The 21,899-nt window shown below is 36.8% G+C and overlaps 1 protein-coding gene across 3 annotated transcripts; it reads left to right on the forward strand.

Annotated features, from left to right (window-relative positions):
- The first annotated feature begins 11,803 nt into the window (after positions 1-11,803).
- LOC148013271 (nucleosome assembly protein 1;4-like) lies at positions 11,804-18,571 on the forward strand. Of its 3 annotated transcripts, none has more exons than XM_087667567.1 (14): positions 11,804-12,018; positions 12,815-12,858; positions 13,959-14,054; positions 14,229-14,321; positions 14,593-14,686; positions 14,808-14,869; positions 14,956-15,081; positions 15,172-15,230; positions 15,314-15,491; positions 15,648-15,691; positions 15,805-15,985; positions 16,072-16,095; positions 16,184-16,250; positions 18,134-18,571. In XM_087667567.1, exons 1-13 carry the CDS (start codon positions 11,943-11,945, stop codon positions 16,232-16,234), a joined length of 1,128 nt encoding a protein of 375 aa, XP_087523693.1. In that variant the 5' UTR covers positions 11,804-11,942; the 3' UTR covers positions 16,235-16,250; positions 18,134-18,571. The 3 variants fall into 3 exon arrangements, with proteins under 3 accessions (XP_087523693.1, XP_087523694.1, XP_087523692.1); XM_087667568.1 differs by having other exon boundaries at positions 18,196-18,568; XM_087667566.1 differs by lacking the exon at positions 18,134-18,571 and adding an exon at positions 16,339-16,883 and having other exon boundaries at positions 11,805-12,018.
- Positions 18,572-21,899: the final 3,328 nt, after the last annotated feature.

Here is a 21,899-nt window from a genome sequence, read left to right on the forward strand (position 1 = left end):
TTCTACATTAGGTTACTCTTCATTTATACAAGCATTTCTCTCATAGCTCTAAAGGAGCTTGATTCTATACTATGAATAGTATATTATAATGCTATCTTGCATTAAATATAATTCACATCAAATACTATAATATAATATCTTTTTAATGTGTAGACAATATAATACTATTGCACACTTTTTAAGAGCAAGTTACTCTTCATTATAGTGTGGAAAATTTTTTAAGCCTACACATTTAACAAATACGTGAAGTTTGATGGAAAGAAAAGAGAAAGACAAGCATATATGGAGACATTGAAGTGGTTAGTGCCCAACTTCTCTAGAATTGTGACAAGCACAACAATTGCTTTCCACCTACAATAACTATTATGAAGAGGTAAATGTTTGGACAACATCAAAGGTCATCACAACCCAAACAATGCATGAAACCTTTTGATGCAACTATTTTAGAATCTCATGTTTCATTAAGCATGGTTTTTGCTTATGCTTGTCATCTTATTTGACATCATGAAATATAGAGTGGGCATGTGTACATGATTGAATCACACTAAGACACAATCATAAGGTTTGACTTACATTTGCTCTAGCTTCAAATAACACCACTTTACTCATCAAAGCACACTTAGGAGGGTGCCACTATGACACAATCAATCACTTATTGCTCCTTGATATAATTGTAAAAATTCTTGGAAACTCTAGTTATCACTTGTCCAAAGCATTGGAAAACTTGATAATGAAACATGGATTAGAGGGAACATAGGAGATTGAATAGAAGCATAAGTAGTATGAATTTTTTAGTAATCTCGAAATTATTCAAAATGAATCCTCTCATGAATGTGCTCTTGGTCATAGATTCACCATTTTTCATTTCGTTACACTTCACGATACAACCCATCTAAAGCCTAATTGATGTTAATGGTGTGATAATTTTCCATAATAGTAAGTTGCTTGTCAACTTAAGAAGTGACAACAATAAATATTGATGATAAAAAGAAGTATTTTGGAACATTGCAAAACAATACTATAGCTAATTTTAACCACAATAATCATCTATTGACATAAGGGCATAATAATGCCATGAATCATGTGGTTAAATCAGTTTGGTAAGAGAAAATATGTAATGGACCCAAGCTATGGTGGGTTAAGATGGATTGCTCTCACATAAGCTGAGTTCTCAAGGAGAACAAGAATTACATTTGCAAAGAGATTATGAAGTACTTATGTGTTTGCTTGAGCTTTTAGTCTAATACCAACAATTGTCAATATGGCATCATAGCCTACCATGGGCTTGGTGAAGGAAGGGGGCGCACATGGAAGCCATGCATGTAGTATGGTCAGGCAATGGCCAAAGTCATTTTGGGAGCATTAATTAGTCAAACTCCTTTATAGTAATTGGTCAAATAATTCTATATAGATTGTTCAAAATGGTCTCTTTTGATAAATAACTAAAGCTTGAGATGACTTTCTACAATATGCTTATTAGATGAGTATGGTAGAAACATATGAGCATGATTGGTTGGGGATAAAGTCAAAGCTTTTGGAAAATTCAAACAATGGCATAAGCTTGTGGAGGAGAATTCAATTCCAGTGAACTCCTTTGGTATTGTGAGGAGACCAATGTCAACTGCCAGCTCATGACTACCTAAACACCTTAGCAGATGCCCAATTTCTTTGTATTGAAGCAATCAACAGAGTGGTGTACATCCTCAATTCAACTAACAATGTGGGTATAGAGGGGGCAGCACATGGTTGACAAAAAATGAATTAGGGATAACCCATACAAGCTTACATCTAATATGACAAAGTTTAGGAGGATACTAGTAATCTTTCACACAAGATTAAATAGACACATAATTTGGGGACCTCGTCACCAAATGATGATCAACTTTTAAAGAGAGAGCTTTGAAAAAAAAAACATGAGTCCTAGCAATGGAACCAACATGTTGCACTCTACAAGCTCAATGTTAGGACTGATGGACACACTCCTATTGTTTTAGGAGCTTTGATCTACGAAGTCCTTAGTCAAAGAGTTCTCTAGAGCATTAATTGAACAAAAACCCCTCTAAATATTGTTCATAATGATCTCCATTAATAAGATGATTACTAAAGCTTTGGAATAATCTTTCTACATTCTAAGATGACTATAGTAGAAAATTTTTTGCATATTTTATTACAGCAAAGTTGGGGATTTTTGCAAGTTCAAACAATACTATAAGCTTGTGGAGGTGAAAAAATGTGTACTAATTGAGAAGAATTCAAACTTGATGAGCTTGTTCAATATTGTAAGGAGACCAACATCAAATGCTAGCTCATGATGGCCTATAGACCTTAACAAATATCAATTTCTTTGATGTGAAGTAGAATGAAATTTGTAAAGAAATTGGCAAGTACTTATTTGTTTGCTTGAGCTTGTAGTCAGATACTAATAATTATTGATGTGGTATCATAGCCTACCACAAGTTTGGTGGGGGAAGGGATCCATTCAGATGCCTATGCACATAGTTGCATGTGTAATGCATCCATTTGTGCACATGTGCATGCATGTTTGCATATGCTAGTATGTGCATGTGAATACACATATGTGTGCCGTGTGGGCTACATGTTCAAGATGGAGTGGAAGCAATCCACCAAAATTGTTGAGGCATGAGCAAAATCTACTAAGATGTGAAGCAATCAACTCAAGCTTGGGTGATAGCTAGTTATTAAATGTTTTTTCACAAAAACCAAAAGGATGCAAGCAAACATGAAACATAGAAAAATGGTTGTTAATATTGTGAACATGAAAAATAGGTCATGGTTTTCCCTATGGGAAAAATGTGGTCATATCAATGTTTTTATTCCTCCTTTATTGAACCCAAAAAAAAGTGAGGTAAAAATAAATCCCATGTCATTAGAAAAGTCTTCTAATAATCTTAGACAAGTTGCCAATCAATATCTCAGCACAAGGGGACCATTTGAGGCTTGGTGTCATGGGAGAGTTATTTTAGAGCTTCTTGAAGCTAATTAAAAACATGAAAGATGAATGACAAATCTTGTGGGTACTAGCTTGTATGGCAATCATTCAATATTTTGTGTGTTCCTTTGGGTATGAAAATTGAATTGATTTACAATTTGATGTGTTAAATAGTTGAATGAGCTCTAAATCTTTGAAGAAGAGAGCTAAGTTGTCTCTATGTAGAAAGGTCAATTAAAAATTTTTAAGGCTTCTTTTGATGAAGAGGTTGGCTCCAAGGCTACAATACACCTTTACGTTAGTCATTGAAATGCCTTACAGAGTTGTGATACATGTTGGAGGTTACTCAAATGCCCATCTCTCTTGCTACCTACATGTGCTTCAAGTGTCCGATGTTTACACATGTATACTCCAAATGAAAAGGAAGTCATGGTCTTGGTAGAGTTCTTGTTTGGACTCTACAAAAGGTCTAGCCTTGAAGACCAAATGGTTATGAAATGGCCATAATTGATTTGATTGTTGAGTTAAGTGGATAAGAGTTAATGTAGAAGATTATACATTGAAAGCATATTGCATCTAATGGCTAATTATTAGGAGACCCTATCACAGGATCTAGAGCTCTAGATTACTAGTGGGAAACTACTCAATTAGACTTGGGTGCTCTATTCTAGTTAGGCCATTTGTATGCATCTATGACTTGTTAACCTACAACAGCATATATAGCCATGTACCCTCCATTTTACAACCTAGTATTGGGTGCTCGCACCTTCTATTGACACTCTCCTCAATCCATCATTCTCTAGATCACTATTGAAGCATGTAGGAGTGTACGTATGGATAAAGTCATTACCCATAATAGTCATGTCTATTGTTTGCCACAATGAAAAGGTTAATACTCTAATGTTCTCTCTTTTATACTTGCATTTTTTGTTCTACTGTTGTGCCACGCACGCACACACACATGCACGCACGCACACACGCACACACACACACACACACGAGACGAAGATAGAGACAAAGATGTTTCCTTTCATAGTATTATAGAGCCAAGTGCTCTATGCAACTGGACAATGTAAGGAGAATCATCTCTCCTATGTAGCATATATTAGGAGGCAATATTGAAATGACTACACAATTCAAAACCTTACAATTCATGCATTTACTTTCACAAAAGCAAAACTTGATGGGACCAAATTTACTTTATGGAAGCTTAAGATTAGCATAATCTTGGATATGTATGGGCTCTTATAGGGAATGATACGTCATTACTAATGTTAGTGATACATGAAGTATATGAACATGTTGTCTCTCTCTTTTTGTCTCTTCACATGCATAAATATATACATACATATATGTGCACGTGCATGTGTTTTCTCAACACTGGATTTGACTAGTCCTTACAATCAAATCCCACCTTGTCCAACTCTCCTCCATGCCTAGAAACATGGAATTAGAGAAGCACTACTCTTCACCATTGTTTCTAGTGCATTTGATTCTAATTTGGAATATGCTAAGAAGTTAGTACCAAACATAGGACTAGACTAGTTCAAAACTTGCAGAATTAGTTGCAGTAGCATTAAAGCTTTTTGAAGGAGTAATAATACAATATTATATAAGTGATATTGTGGCCCTAAATAATATTAATAGAGGATTGATAGGATGACTAGGCTAGCTTTGGGATGATCTTTCTACATTATGCTTATTAGACGATTGTAGGAGAAAGATGTGGGCATACTAGCTTGGGGATAAGGTTTGAGCTTTTGGCAAATACAGAGTTTCTTTGGGTTGAAGCAATCAACATGGTAGTGTACATTCTCAATTAGAGGACACTAGGCTCTTGAAAGCAAAGCACCTCAACAGGTCTACCTTGGTAGGCATCTCTCTATCACACGTGTTCCAAAATTACATGTTGGATGCCTTGGCCATATTTGATATAAGAAAATTAGTAGCGAGAAGCCAAGAACAAGAAGTGTATCTTTCTTGGGTATAGGCATGAGCCTAAAGCTTATTAGTTGTACGATAATGATGCAAATAAGTTTATTTGCAATCCTTGTGTTCATGGAATCTCAACATAATGTAGCAGAACAAAAGGGCTCATCTACATTATGAGGCAGTGAATGTAGCTACATGATATGTAGTAGAAGGGCTCATTTGCACGAATTAGCAAAATAATAAAGCCACTTTTGCTTGCACCAACTAGTGGATCTCCTATAGCAGAGGAGGACGAGTATCTCTTGGATGATGAAGTTTCTTAACCATAATAACATGCTATAGTGCTACAATAGTAGAGGAACCACTTATTTGCATGGTGAACATAATGGTCATATGACCTTCATGGCTAAGATAAGGCAAGTACATAAGCCTATAAGTTTAAAAGAAGTTGTGCATAGTTCAAATATAAAAGATCCCATGTAATTGACATATGAACACTGACAAAAATAACTTGAGACTTGATCAATCAATCATAACATGTAAAAGCCATTGGTACCAAATGAGTTTGGAAGACCGAGTGGCAAATGCTACAAATTAGATGGGTTATTGTAGAGCTACAAGCACCAACCTATTGCACAAGTCTACTCATAGGTAGAAAGCTTTACTTTCCAAGAGACCATTGCATCTATAACAAGCATGACCATTATTTATGCACTACTAGCATAGTCTACCCATAAGGAATGACACATCTTTAGATTAAGTCAACTTTTCCTTCTTGAATGGACACCCTAATAATTAGGCATATGTGACTCCACCATCAAGGTTTGAGGTGCTCATGTATCAGGGTTGAAATAGGTTTCAAGGGCATGATGTCAAATGATCAATGGATTTTTCAAAAGAATCAAGTTTATTAGAAGTAATTCGATGATCATATATACGTGTCAAGGCAAAATGACACAAATGGTTGTGTATGTGCCTTAAACATCATATGAGATCATGTATAGATGCTACAAGAAACAAAATTGATTGACTTATGAAATTGAGATGATAGATTTTTAGGGCTCTTTCACTTCTGCTTGGGAATTGAGGTGTCTCAAGAACTTGGCAAAATCTAATTTTCTAATGTAGGTATGCCATGGTGACTTTGAAGGTATTCGAGAATTAAGTGTAAGACAATGGTTTTATCAATGGGAGTAAATGCAAAACTATGTATCAAAAGCTCATGAGAAGCTATGCAACACTAGATCTTAGCCCGACCATTGTAGTCCCAAGGGGCTACTCACATAAGCCCCAAAAGAATCACTAGAGTAGTGAAGCATAAGGCAAGAGTATGATATCACATGCATATTGCTACTATGGCTCAAATTGGGCAAGAGATGATCTCAAGAAATTAGTGAAATTCAATATTGCTTTTCAATTGGGTTATAATCTTCCTCTTAGATTAATAAGAAGCAATTAGTAGTGGCATTATCTTCAATAAAGGGCAAGTATAATGTAGTATTCATAGTTGCTTCTAAGGCCTTTTTTGGCTAGTGAGGATTTTGAAAGACATATAGTTAGTCAAAGAGGTAAGAGCCTTGTATTTCATGCCCACAAGCACATAGATAGGTTCAATATTAGTGTTGTGTGAGGAAGCTATGGAAATGGAGTATGATTTTATAGAGGACAACTTTGCTAGCATGTTTACAAAAGTGCTAGGAACTAATTGGTTGGCTTGGTATCTCCATTGACTCAATTTTTCTAGCATCTTTACAAATGTGCTAGGAGTTGGCTTACTATCCCCATTGACTCAATTTTGCCATGAGCATGTAATTCACCTTCGAATGGACATGAGGGGGTACTAGAGGTTACTCAAATGGTCACCTCTCAATCACATGCCTATGCTCTATGTGCTCAATTTTCTAAGGCCCCCCAAATGTTGAGAAACCATGATGAGCATGAGATATTGGTAGGGTTTCTAGTTTAGACAATGGAAGGCATCTAGCTTTGTAGACCAAATATGTATGAGATGGCCCTTGTCTACATGACCGTTGGGTCAAATGACTTGAGTTAAGAAAGGTAGTGTACTAAGACTTGATCCATCTTGCATTAAGTGGTGAGTTATTAAGGGCTTTTGATGATATAGGCAATATTCCCTAGATAATTAGAAATCAATATAGTTGGGTGGTAGTTAGTTTGGTTGCACTCATGGGTGGTAAGGCACACCCACATGCATCTACTTGTACATATAGACATGTTGTGCCACACTATAGATATTAGCATACACCACTCATTGTCCCCTATCCAATAATTATATGAATCACCATGGAAGCTTATGAGAGTGCATGGATCGACATAGTCACATCAACCATTAGCTACAATAAAGTTGGCTTAACATAAATTTTGATTCTTGCCTATTCTCTCTTGTACTAGTGTTGATGCTAGTTGTGACAAGGGTAGCAAAGATGCAAATTTGTATATCTTTTGGTGTGATTGAAGGAAAAACATTAGTAATGTGCATTTAATTCATGTATGTTAATTTGACTAGGCATACCTCAATGAGATGTACTTTGTTTTGTGTATTCCAAATATTCTAAAGTCTTCTAGAGACAATTTGCTTACATCTTCAAAGCTCGTTTCTTGCCTCTATGCATTGTAACCATCAAGAAAACATCGGAAAACACCAAGAAAAATAAAGTCAAAAATCTTTGGTGCACATAATGCACTAATTTTTTGGACTTTTCAAATCTGAAAACCCTAGTTACTCAGGTCACAGGTACAAGTACAACAAGTAGGACCATAGTTAGTTACAACTTTTTGGAGCAAGCAAGAGCTATGGTTGGAGCCTCAGATGTATATGGAGGTAAAATGGTTAATTTAGCATGTCGTCACTCCTTTTCATGCAACTTTTTGGGGTTTCAAGGGCAAGTTGGAGATTCAAGAGTTTAGAGGAGAGTAAAAGTCACAATTACTTTTTGCTCTAGGCTTCTCTCTCTCTTCCAACAAGCTTTTCCCTCAAGCTCCCATGGTGGATTGACCCCAAATCTCTTCCGTTTGCTGCAATCACCCCTCAACCCCAACTTTTAGTTATCCCACATGATTCTTGGAGTGATTCTCTACTTAGAAATTGTTTGTGTACACATGCTTATGAGATGCTTCTAAACTAGTTCTTACCTTGTGAGAACTTGTAGCCTTTAGCTACATGTTGAACACATCCCTTGCATGCATATAATCATTAGTAAATGCAATCTCTTTATAGTCAAAGACTCTCTCTCTCTCTCTCTCTCTCTCTCTCTTACAAACATACACATCTATACTAGTAGTACTAAGGAGAATGCATGTGAAAGAAGGCAAAAAAGTGATTCATATACTTTCACCATGAGCTATGAATGCAATGATTGGGTTGCTCCAAGACCACATCCCTTTCCTCGTATGTCTCAATTGTCTATCTTACCTATGGCTTTGGTTTGTAGATAGGTGGGTTTGACTACTTTTGTTTAAAGACACATGTTTTTTGAGATGAAGTATTAGTTATTGTAACCTTCATCAAACCCTAAAGCTAACATGAGCTATTAATGTCACAATAAGAAATGGTGATAATGGTTAAATTGAAGGTGTACACTACTCTTCATCTAAGCTCTAGAGCTTATGTAAACCTTTTTAGACCTTTGTGGAATCAAGATAGTCACAAGGAGGGCATCATGTACCTACCTCTCAAACTTGCAAAGTTGTAAGGTGCTTGCAACACACAATAGATCACTCTATGCGTATATATTGTCCAATGCACAAAGGCCAAATAAACGGCACTTGCACGGGTTATACAATAATATCTTCATGCAAAACACATTATATACATCGAGCAATAATCCCTCAATTTCCTCAAGCTAAATTAGAGCCCTTTTTTCTTGAAATGGATTAATAAGTATTTGTGACTGAGAAGTATTCTGGGATTGTCAAAGGTTCTAGAAATCTCTCTTTTAACAATCTCAATAAAAAATGGAGGAATAATAAAATATCTATTATCTTTTATATAATGCTTGATACCTAGCCAATTGAAAATCATGACGTATCCATGGGCTTAAATGATGACTTAATTTTTCTTCAAATCTAGATAAAGTGTGATATGGATCGTGGCATGAAGCTTGCAAATTCATATCTCGTCTTGTTATTAGGAGAGTCAATTGATCCATTGTCTGCAACTTCCTTGTTCAAGGGATCATGAACTCAAGATGAGGATGTAAGGGAAATACTAATAGTATTCTTCTTTTATATTATTATTATTATTATTCTATATCTATATCTATCTATATCTTACTACTATATTATTTTAGCTATAGGTTCGGAAAGCCCCGAACCTCCAGAGGGCTTCTCGGACCTACCTCCTTTTCCAAACCTCCCTTTTTTAATTAAAACCCATTCTCCTCCTCTTTTTCTCACGTGCAATATCTCATTTTCTCTTCCCCTTCCCTTTTTTCATTAAAGCCTTCTCTCTCCCCTCACCTCCCTTTTTTAAATTAAAACCCCTTCCCCTCTCTCTCACTTATAATCTCTCTCTTTCTTTTCCCCATCCTTTTTTTTATTAAATTCTTCCCCTCTCCCCCCTCTCTCTCATGTGGAGGGCTAGGTTCTCTCTCTCTCTCTCTCTCTCTCTCTCTCTCTCTCTCTCCTTTAATTAAATCAAACTTATTTTTAAATCAAAAGTTTCTCTCTCTCTCTCTCTCTCAATTAGATTAAACTTTTTAATTTAAAATTTTCTTTAATTAAATATTTTAAAATATTTTTTAATTTAAAATTTTTCAAACATAGTTTTTCATACATTTTGAGGAGGAGATAGAATAAGAGAGAGAGAGAGAGAGAGAGAGAGAGAGAGAGAGAGCGAGAGAGAGAAGAAGAAGAAGAAGAAGGATAAAAAGAAGGGGGAGAAAGAGGAAAGAGAATAGTATTTTTTAATTAAACATTTTTCTTCTACCTCTCCCCCTCTCTCTTATGCCTAGGGCCTAGGTTCTCTCTCTCTTTGTTAGATTAAATTTTAATGTAAACGTTTTGTTTAATTAAAATAAGGAGAGAGAGAGAGAAAGAGCAAAAAAAAGAAGAGAAGAGGGAGGGAGGGAGAGAGATGGGGAACAGAGAGAAAGAGAATTATAGAGAGATGAAATATAAAATTTAAGAGAGAGAGAGAGAGGAAAAAAAAGGAAAAGAGAGGAGAGAGGGGAAGAGAGACAAAGAAAAAAATGAGAGAGAGAAAATAAGAAGAAGAAGAGAAAGAATTTAAACACAGTGAGAGAATTATAGAGAGAGGAAATATAAAATTTAAGAGAGAGTGAGTGAAGAAAAGAAAAAAGGAAAAGAGAGGAGAGAGGGGGGAGAGAGACAAATAAAAGAAAATGAGAGAGAGAAAATAAGAAGAAGAATTATAGAGAGAGAATTATAGAGAGAATTTGAACATAGAGAGAAAATTATAGAGAAAGGAAAAATAAAATTTAAAAGAAAGAGAAAAATAAAATTAAAAAAAACTTTCTTTTTAATTAAAACAAGGGGGGATATATATATATATATATATATATACAAAGAGCAAAAAAAAAGGGGAGGGAGGGAGAGAGAGAGAGAGAGAGAGGGGGAACAGAGAGAAAGAGAATTATAGAGAGAGGAAATATAAAATTTAAGAGAGAGAGAGAAAAAGAAAAAAGGAAAAGAGATGAGAGAAGGGGGACAGAGACAAAGAGAAGAAAATGAGAGAGAGAAAAGAAGAAGAAGAAGAAGAGAGAATTATAGAGAGAGGAAATATAAAATTTAAAAGAGAAAAGAAGAAAATTTAAAGAGATTTTAAAAAAGGAAAAAAGAGGAGAGAGAAGGAAAGAAGAGGAGAGAGGAAAGAGAGAAGAAGAAGAAAGAGGAAAAGAGAAAGAGAGATGAAAAAAAAGAAAATTCTTTTTAAAATTTAAATATTTTTTGAGAGAGAGAGGAAGGGAAAGAGAAGGAGAGAGGGGGAAAGAGAGAGAGAATATCAAATTTAAAAGAGAAAGAATGAGAGAAGAAAAACATCAAATTTAAAAGAGAGAGAATGAGAGAAGAAAAAGATAAAATTTAAAAGGGAGAGAGGGAGAGAAGAAAAAAAGGAAAATTAGGAAAAATGGGAGAAGAAGAAGAGAGAGAGAGAGAGGAGAAAAAGAGAGAATATAAACATAAAGAGAGAATTATATATAGGAAAAAGATAAAATTTACATACTTTAAGAGAGACTCGGGAGAGGGGAAAGAAAGTGAAAGAAGAAGAGAGAGAATATGTAGAGAGAGAAAAGATAAAATTTAAAAAGAGAGAGAGAATAAAAAATAGAGGAGAAAGAGAGAAGGAAAAGAGAGGAGAGAGAGAGAGAGAAGAAAAGCACAAAGAGAGAGAGAGAGAGAGAGAGAGAGAGAGAGAGAAGAAAAGCGCAAAGAGAGAGAGAGAGAGAGAGAGAGAGGAATAAGAAAAAAAAGGAAAAAAGAGAAGAGGGAGAGAGAAGGAAAAGAGAGGAGAGAGAGGGGAGAATAAAAGGGGAGAGAGAGAGAGATAAAAGAAAAGCGGGGAGAGAAAAAAAGAGAGAGAAAATTAGGAAAAAAAACTAAAATAGAAGGCAAAGATAGAGAGAGAGAGAGAGAAAATTTAAACATAAAGAATTTGGGGGAGAGAGAGAGGAAAAAGAGGAGAGAGAAAGATGAGAAATGGATTGTTGAGCGAAGTTCGCTTGCCGCTTCAAGGCAGCGAAGCGGCCCAGCGTTCGAAGCGCGTGTAAAACGCTAGTCTATATTATTTGAGTGATTGATCATTGAAGAAAAAGTTCAATCGAGGAGAGGGAAAAACATTAACCGCTATGATGACCTAAACCCTTGGAACATAAAAAGAAAGGAAAATGGAAAAATACACGGAAAAAGAAAAGACATTTACCACTGTGTGACCTAAACCCTTGGAGCATAAGAGCAGGGAGGAACAACAGAAGTTTCTTCTTTTGGTTCCTCCATCATCATCACTGTTGTTGTGCTGCAGGCCGGGCAGGGAAGGGGTTTTGTGTCTGCGCAAAGCTCCATCGTCGCCTCCGTCTTCGCCATGAGCCAGGAGGATAATAACCCGCCGGCTGCCTATTCCATGGCAGAGCTTGGGGCAGCCCTTCCTTCCGTTCCTGGTAAGCCCCTTTCTCTGCCTTTGCTATCTCGCATGGTTACCTCTTTATCACTTTTCATTTCTCCTTTTATTTTCCCCCTTTTCCCCTGTGGTAGCCTTCTAAGTTTCCTCTTTAGGTATTTCTGGTTATGCATTTCTCACCGTATTGTATAGTTCTATTGTTTCCCTCCTTCACGTCCCCTCGTTTTCGCATCGCGTAGTTACTCCCGTTCACGCAATTTGAGGCAGATGAGCTTTCAGCAGCGCACAGTAGCGTTTGGAAGATGATCGCTGTTGGAACAGGCGCTTATTGTAAGAATATGAGGGCTGGTGCTATGCTTTACAAAGAAACTTATCTCTGCCAGGGTCTGAGATTTTAATTTTAGAAGCAGAATCTTATAAATCTGTTATTTTCTGGTCGAACTCATTGGAGGCTAATTGCGTGCGATGGAACCTTACCGACCGTATATAGATGGTTGTTTTTGCAACATGACCATTTGCAGGCTAGTCTTTTAGGAAGTGCTTTAGAATGGCTGTACCAATGCTTTTCTGCAATAATATTAGGTTAATAAAAACCTACATTGTGAGTATTATGAATAAATATCCGAGAGAAGCTAGCAATGTGTCTCTGCCCTTTGGAGAATCAAAATGCAACTTTGAGAACCATGCGTTGGATGCTGTTTAGCAAACACTGGCAGGTATCCATGGAATTTTATAGGTGTACTTGGTTTAAATGCTACACAGCAACTGCATGTTCCTGATCTATTGATTTAAAGGTCTTGTCTCAGAATGTAATGCTTGAATTTGACTTTATCCAGGTCTCAGTCCTGCTGATCGTGCTGCATTAGCCAACGTGCTCAGGGTATCTCTCCCAATCTCCTTTCTGAGCATTTTGAACTTAGAGTAATTATTGAAAACTCTTCCATTTGGACTGTCCACTTCTAAGGTGAGTGTCTTCCTGATAACATCCCATGGTAGTAGTTTGTTGAAAATTTATGCCTTTCATGAAGAGGGGGCTCAAAAATGTTTTCTTTTGTTTTGACTGTGAGTTCAACTAAAATTGAGAGTTTCTACATGTCAAGATTTGTTGCTCATTCCTCTATGGTTGCTGGATGCTCAAACATACACTGCTTGTGGAATCGCATGTAATCCTGTAATCACTCTTTCTTCCAAAGTTGTGTTTCTCTCTTGTTTTTGGTCAGTAGTGGTGTCAACTGTTCTTTTCATACATTAGATGTCAAGCCTCTGATTGCTGCCACTGGACCTTTTTATCAGAAGATTCACTTCTAGTGCATTTATAGGAATCTGTTTACTGTAGTTGTCCTTGTATTGAGAGTTCCTTTTATCTCTACTTACAATGATAGTACAGGCTCAGCTAGGGTTTATGTAACGCTGGAATGCTAGTTCTTTAGTAGGTGAATATCTTGATGAACTCTTCTTGAAAAGTTCGTTTATGATTATGTCTCCATTCAGAAAGTAAGTATTTGTGTTATATGCTCTATTCTTGTTTGACATAGTAGCTAGCCTAGTGCTTTATCCTGTGTAACTTGTCACACTGCTGGAAGCAGGTCGTGTGGTAGTATGATAATGACCCTAAATGTTAGTCAGACATGTATTGCTCTTTTTTCATAAATAAGCATGTCCTGCATGTGCGTTGTACATTTTCTGCAGCCTAAATACTTACAAGGCAATTTGTGTCTTTGCTGAGTAGTTTTTCCCAAGAGCAAGCAGTCAATATGCTTTGTGGGAACTACCCGGAACTGATTTGGTAGTGGGGGTTGCTTTTAGATTGTTACATAGTCATTCCTTGGGATAAGCCGTGTTTCCCAAGCTTCATCTGTTTGAGTTGCTGTAACCTGGTTTTATAGAGGTAGTCCTAGGTATGATTTTCTCTGTGCAACTGACTTGCATTTTGGCTTCATTGTGTTGTCCAATTTTGTCTAAGTAAACGTGTGTTTGTAGGGAAAGCTTCAGAATCTGGACGGGATTTCATCTGGCTATATTGAATCACTTCCACCAAAAGTGAAGAGGCGTGTTCTTGCACTGCAAGAAATACAGGTTCTTTTTACATTTGGGTGCTCATGAAGTATTTATATCTAGTATGTGTGTGTGTGTGTGTGTGTGTGTGAGAGAGAGAGAGAGAGAGAGAGAGAGAGAGAGAGAGAGAGAGAGAGAGAGAGAGAGAGAGAGAGAGAGAGAGAGAGAGAGAGAGAGAGAGATTGTTTTTTGCAGAAGGAACATGATGAGTACGAGGCAAAATTCTTTGAGGAAAGAGCAGCTTTGGAGGCAAAATATCAAAAGCTGTATGAGCCACTTTACAACAAGGTAGTTTCAGTTTCGATACACTATCTCAGGTGTAGAATTGTCTTAGTTTCATGTTCAAGCAGTTTGGTTGCTTTATATGTGAGTATCAATGTTCTGTTGGGGTCCTTCATTCTGATAATAGCTGTGACAAATCTGTCACAAGCTCGGATATAATGATTGAAACCTGATTGAGAGTGCATATATCATGCATGTTGAATGCTAAAACGTGATTTATTCGGCTCAAAGTTCATTATTGAGCAAGTATTTGACAATGTTTTCTGGTTTGCTATAGCGGCATGATATTGTGAATGGGATTGTGGAACCTGAGCCGGCAGCAGATGAAGCTCCTGATGCAGAGGCAGGTGAAGAAGAGAAGAAAAGTGAAGGTATTCACTGTTTCTTTTCTGAGCTGCTTGCCATTTTATCTTTCAATGCTGTGATCATTACATGTGGTGCTTGACTGGAGTTTACTTTATTTTCTGAGGCTGAGCATTCTGTTTGGAACAGAAAAAGGAATTCCTGAGTTTTGGTTAACAGCCTTGAAAACCAATGATATTGTTGGAGAGGAGGTAAATCTTCTTGAGGTGGTTCCTTTGTTACAATGCTGGCAGTTGTAGTATTTGTTTTGAAAAGTTGGAAGCTCTGAATTTTGCAGATTACCAAGCGCGATGAAGGAGCCTTAAAATATCTCAAGGACATAAGAAGCTTCAATCTGGAGGGTGGAAAAGGGTTCAAACTTGAATTTCACTTTACAGAAAACCCTTTTTTCAATAACACAGTGGTAATTTGGAGTTCTAACATTTGCAAGTTTGTCAGTTGGTAGGTTAATAGTTTGAAGCTACATTCCACATCTACTTCTTTTTCTGTGCAGCTGACAAAAACATATCACATGGTTGAGGATAATGAGCCGATTCTTGAGCGTGCTGCAGGGTTTGTTCAAATTCTTTCTTGTACACTGCTAAAGCTTTATGGGGCTTTAATCACATGTAGTAATGATAAGGCTTGTTTAACAGGACAGAAATTCAATGGTATGCTGGCAAGAACCTAACACAGAAGGTTCTCCAAAGGATCCCAAAGAAGGGATCTAAAAATTCAAAGCCTGTGACGAGGACAGAAATATGTGAAAGTTTTTTCAATTTCTTCAATCCACCCAAGGTCCCAGAAGATGATGAAGATTTGGATCAAGAAGCTGTAAGAGTCACATTTATTGATGAGTGTTATGCCCTGGCTTGTTTCTTAGGTTGAGAACTTTGCAAGGATAAATGTTGCATTTTATGTTAATCAGTGTAAGTTTAAGTTTCTGCTATTGTGGTTCTATCTATTTTGAGCAATACTTGGCTTTTGCAGGCAGAGCAATTGCAAGACTCGATGGAACAAGATTATGACATAGGGTATGTAAAGAGAACTGCTATTGTGTTGTCCTTACAATCTGGGTTAATAATCAGAGGATCCAGGATAACAATACCCATACTTTAATGTTCTCTAATTTTTGTGAGCTTCACAGATCAACAATCAAGGATAAGATTATTCCCCATGCAGTATCCTGGTTTACTGGAGAAGCACTGCAAGGGGATGAGTTTGAGGATGAAGAGGCTGAGGAGGGTGATGAAGATGAGGAGGATGATGAGGATGAGGAAGACGATGAAGATGAGGAGGATGAGGATGATGATGAGGTACCTAACAAGGTCAGTATCAGTTGAATCACGAGTACTCTTCAACCATCTTTCAGATGAAATTGCCTCTTTTAACAATATTCCATGGTTGATTGCAGAAACCTGCTCCTAAGACTTCCAAGGTAGTATCGTTGAACCATTTCTATTTGTTATTGTGATGAACTAGTCAATCGATCATATTTGATGTTTCTCCTATTGTTTTTGCAAAAGGCTTCATCGCAGCAAGCAGGGGAACAGCCACCAGAGTGCAAGCAGCAGTAGACATTAATATAGACAGGTGATGTTAATTCTGGCATTTTATGCAGAAACTTGTGCAAACATATATTATTGAGTGATTGATGTTTTGTAGCTGCTTGTGATAACAGAGTTGTGCAGGTATTATTGTTATGTTTTGAGGGTTGTGAAAGAGCGGGAGGGACTAAGCTGAAGAGTATTAGGAAAGTATTCGAGCTGGTGCAATTGGCATGCGCAAGCTTGAATGCATGTTTTTGTGAGTACATGTTTATTCTCTTATATCAGGCATACCTATGAGGGGAGTCTAAACTTTTCAAGTAGTGTGTGCAAGCTCAGGGGTAGTTGATCTCTGGTCATGTAAAACATAATTTGTGCCTCATTAGGAGGTCTTGTATCTATCTGTTCTGGGTCCAGAGCCATTGTAGGGTTAAGGGAGCTTGCTGGCCGCATTCAGAGTGGAGGTGGCGTGATTGTTTTTACCGTCTGGACATACATGTTTACAGAAAGTTTACATCCAACCTTATTGAAGGGTTCAGCTGAGTTGATGTTTGGCCTGTTACCAGATCTTTGTTTTGGCCAGACATTGAGTTTTCAGATTTTTTAGTGGAGCCTTTCTGGCTTTCACTGTTGAGTAATTTTGTCATTCATAAAAGCAACATTTTTCTTGGTGTTGAAAGCCTGATGTTCTCCATAATAGCGGATGCAAATTTCTGTCTGATTCTACTCAGTATTCACTGGTTGAGTGCATGATGCCATTTTGTTCATCATCTTAGTGAATTGGAGGTAGAGTAATCAAAGTAAAATGGCTAAATTGTCTGCTGATTCAATTGGATGGATACCGGATACTAAACTATGTATATAATATGATGTAGGTGGGCTATCAAAGGAAATGAACAAAGTGCCTGTCTCAATGTTTTTACATAAGATTGTGTGAAGTTGTGGGAGGGCTGACTTTTGTGGAATCGCTTTGTGTTATGGCTCAATCTGTCAATTGTTCTATTTCTGTTATCTAAAATATCTATCTTAAGACTACTATGAAGGGATCTTGATGTATGTTATCTCCTGAGACCATGCTGTCTGAGCATGTTTGAACTCATTCAAGAGCTTCTGGTTGTTGTATGATCCTACCTATATATCATTGGATTATAGGAGGGAATCTTTCTCTTGAGGTTATGCTTTTGAAGAATGTTCCTGCATCACCAAAGGTCTTTACCAAAATACATTACAATTGTAGACATAGAAAGTGATTCTGTATCAATTGAATGTCAGGGCTATACATTGAAACTTCAAACCTGTCTACTAAACATGCTATACAGTGACTATCTTGGTGATCAGCCAAGTGTCAAATATTTTTTTAGTGAGAATAGAACCCTTGACCTTGGGGTAAACACACCATCCCATTATCTCTCTACACGTGCTAGTGGGTGTTGGCATCTTAGTACAATTTTACTTTGCTTTAAATAAAGAAATACATTAATGAGAGCTAAGTTGTAAGCCATTGATTTAGGGTAAAGGGGCTAATAGTGTCATCTAACATTTCTTCATTATAATTTTTAAATGAGTTGCATAATTATTTTTCAATACCCGAACTATATATACTATATGGAGCTTTAAAAAAAAAAGCCTGGGGGGACATTATTCTTATCAAGAAGACTTAGGTATAAATGATGGGCCCAAATAAAGAGTGACAACGACAACGAGGGGATATTGTTTTCAAGTTTCTAGAAGTCCAAGATGTGAAATTTTACATGGCCCAATTGTCATTGAGTTGGAGGTGGGGTGCATGTTACTTTTTGCAGGCATCTATTTAATGGCCCATTTACCCTATTGAGCTTGTAAATCTAGGAAAATGTCATTGAAGAGCTGCATTTTATTGTCACTTTAGTAGAATTGCTTTTGAAGTGTTATGTTTTGGTGCTATCTTAGGTAATGGGTTGAGAATACTGTATTTCTTGCGAAAGGCAGTGCCAAGTTAGGTCTGTTTTCAGATGCAGGTCCACAAGGCATTATTCAGGCTGCGGAATGTTATACCAGCTAGCACTTTTGGTTTAATTGGAATTTCAGCTATTCGAAAGTGTTTGGAAGGGCGCACAACACATTACATTGATTATTTTAGCTTATAGTAATGGGTTTTAAGAAAGGACTGCTGCATTAAGCATAATGCAAAATTTCTTAGGAAAATACAGCTGAACTTTTTGTTTGGTTATGAAATGTACCCCACTTAAAGCGAGTTCATGTAAACATTTTTGTTATACCTTTATCTACTTTTCCACTTCCAAAGCACATGGTAGATTGTCCCTGCTACCCCATTGATCTTCGAGGTCAAGGATATTACTTTATAATGTTATAGACTCAAAAATCCAAGGGTCAGCACTTCAATATGGTGGAATATAAAAAATGAGTTCACAGATTTGAATATATTTATGTAGTGGTTAATAAGAAAGTTATTGGGATTGAATGCATTTTTATGGTGAAACAAATCATCTATCACTAACGAGGGTCATGTTTAAGTAGGATATTCTAATTTGACAGAGCATTAAGATCAACATCAATGACTTATATTCTATGCCAGTGGTAACTCTGAAGTGATAGGTATTTAACAATTTGCCTTAGTAATGCTAATTTGATTTGAATATGTGATACAATGAGATTTTGAGTTGATATACTTTGATTGTTTAGATTTGTTTTGCTCTCTCAAAATATGAAAACATAAAGTAACGGTGTTGAATTGGGGCTTGTATTTGTTGATTTGTTGCCCTTTTTTTGGGTCATGTCATGGAAGAAGTTAATATGAACTAAGTAGATGCTGTGCATTTAGGCCAAAGCATGGTAGTGAGTCAATGGTTCACATGGGATGTTGGACAATTGAGGATGGTGAGAGTGGGTAGTCCGAGAGGTCAAGCAACATGCAATAAAGTATGTTCAAAGGGGTGGGTGGTTGAACATGCACTTAGGCATGCATGTAAGTTAGTGGTAGCGTGTAGGTGAGGGTGGATGGTTATAAGCAATTGAGCGATTGGGCTAGACATGCAAGTGGGTCATGACCAAGGCCCATTGCACTTTGTTGACATGCAACCCCTTAAAAACATTTTTTAAAGAGGTTTGAGGGGGACATTGGTGCATGCTATGTGGAATCTTGCCCCAAACCTCTCTAACTTTAATCTTATAGTGCTAGTGGTAGGGTGTAGGTGAGGTGGATGGTTATAAGCAATTGAGCGATCGGGCTAGACATGCAAGTGGGTCATGACCAACCATTGCACTTTGTTGACATGCAACCCTTTAAAAACGTTTTTTAAAGAGGTTTGAGGGGGATATTAGTGCATGCTATGTGGAATCTTGCCCCAAACCTCTCTAACTTTAATCTTATAGTGGATTATTGTTGAAGATTATAGATTTGTCTTTGGATTGTTGCAATAATTATGCTATGTAATGGTGACTTTGTGGAGCTCAATGTAGAGGCCCAAGCACTTCATCTTGCCACATGGAGGGTACTTATAGAATATATTGTTTAGTAGGCTAAGTAATGTTTGTGAAAGTGAAGTGTGTTAACAACTAGGAGGCTATAGCTAGCACTAAAAGATCACTTGTAAAAATCATCCACCACATCTTTGTGTAATAGGTTGTTGAAGGCAAGGGCCTTTTATGCAAGTGGTTAGGAATTATTTGCAACTTATGTAGTTGAAATCATGTGTATACTAATATATGCCCACCTTAGATCGACCATGTGTGTTTTAGGGTCAATAGATAGCTTTTGCAATAGCTTTTGTAATCATTGGTTCAATGTTTTAAAGACAGCCTAGAGACGTCTTTTTGTAGTATATCTTGGATAATCATTTATGATGTTGAAGGCTTGATCCATATCATCACCAAGAAAAGGTATCTAATTGCTATTGCAAGTATGATGGCTAAAAGGAGTTGTCACATGTAGCCAAATTAACTTTTTATAATTTTGAAAAGTGTAGAATATATTGGATGTGGCATTATTCCCTCATAATCCACTTTTGTCTCTCACCTCTCAATTCAATGAGACAGATGTGAGTTGATAGTGTTGTTTGGCCTTGAGGGTTATTCCTACACATTGCATTTCACAACCTTGTGGAATACATGGTCTAAGGAAGGAGCATTACTTGCAAAAGGATGTGTATCTATTTGCAATGTCTATTAATTGAAATCATGTGCTTATCTATGCATCCAAAATATGTGCCTTCCCACCTCATACATAATCTAAAATGTAGGTAGTTGACAATGCATTGGTGAGAGTTTTTGTAGCCTATCTTATTGACGTTTGAAAGATGGCCTTTGTTTAAATGTATGGTTCCAATGCTCTACTTGTATAATTGTGGTGGTGTTGAAGGCTTGTTTTCAACATCTTGGTCATCATTGAAGGACTAAATATTTTGTTCACTATATTTGCACACATTGGCTTCATTTTTAGTTTTAAAGCTTTGAAGCAACACAAACTCAAGTATTCAAAAGTGTTCTATAACTATTTTGGCTTTTAGAAGTGCACTTATAATGACACTTTCAATTGTTTCAATGCTAGTGTATCTAGCCTAGTTGCCTTACTTAGGTTGTGGATGGGATGAATGGTGGGTGGTGCATAGGTTCCTTGTTAATGTCTCATGGCGAGAAAGTTCTTGTCTCTTCTTGCTACATGTGAAATCTTTCATTTCATTAATAATCCCTCTATTAAGCCTTGCTCTTAATGACTAAACTCTTATTGATTCAATTGAGGCATTGACTCCTATGTTACAAGGGTGCTTTTCTCAAACTCATGTTGGTAAAACAACTCTTTATGTGAATTGTGGTTGCCAAGCCTAGTTATGACTTGTCTCCTTTTACTCCCTCAAAGTCCTTTTTGGTTGTGCATATAGGGGGTACCTTAGTAGTTGGTTTATTTGGCTATGTTAAACACTTAAGTACCTTAGTAACCATTGACTTGGCTATGTTGCATGCATTAGTAACTTTTAACTCAAGTAACATCAATTTTAGGATGGGAGACTTGAAGCCATGTGGCAACCAAATCAATGGATGTAAAAATATATAAATAGTAGAAAAACATAAAAAATAACAATGAAGACAAGGAGCAAGAAAGAGCATGGATTCTATGGGAGAAAAATCTAGGAAGTGGTAACAATGTTAGGTGTGAAACTAGCAAGTAGTGATGTTGGGATTGATAATTCTACTCAACCCAAGATACCAAGTCATCCTAGATAAGTTGCTAGTACTAAGCCAAATAGCAAAGCACCCATGAAGTGGTAACAATGTTAGGTGTGAAACTAGCAAGTAGTGATGTTGGGATTGATCATTCTTCTCAACCCAAAATATCAAGTCATCCTAGATAAGTTGTTAGTACTAAGCCAAATAGCAAAGCACCCATGTTCAAGAGATTCATGCTTCCAACATTGGGATGAAACTTACAACATTGCACAAGGCTTTTATTTCAACAAACTTACAACATTGATCCATTAGTGTGCATGTGTTCAATGATTTGTTGATCATCAATAATAACCATCAATATTTACTCTAATGTTAACTACAATTAGATCATTAGAAACCATTAGCATTCATGATTGTGCCTTTTATGCTAACTAGATGCAATCAAATGGAGGGAGTTTACTCCTACCAATCAATTGTGCTACTTAATTGAGCAAGTCTTTAGTCCTAAAATTTGTCCAAACAAAGTGTAATT

The sequence above is a fragment of the Lygodium microphyllum genome, chromosome 26 (genome assembly GCF_053477565.2).
Source record: "Lygodium microphyllum isolate KBCC chromosome 26, Lygodium_microphyllum_v1.1.10, whole genome shotgun sequence".
Taxonomy (NCBI): Eukaryota; Viridiplantae; Streptophyta; class Polypodiopsida; order Schizaeales; family Lygodiaceae; genus Lygodium; species Lygodium microphyllum.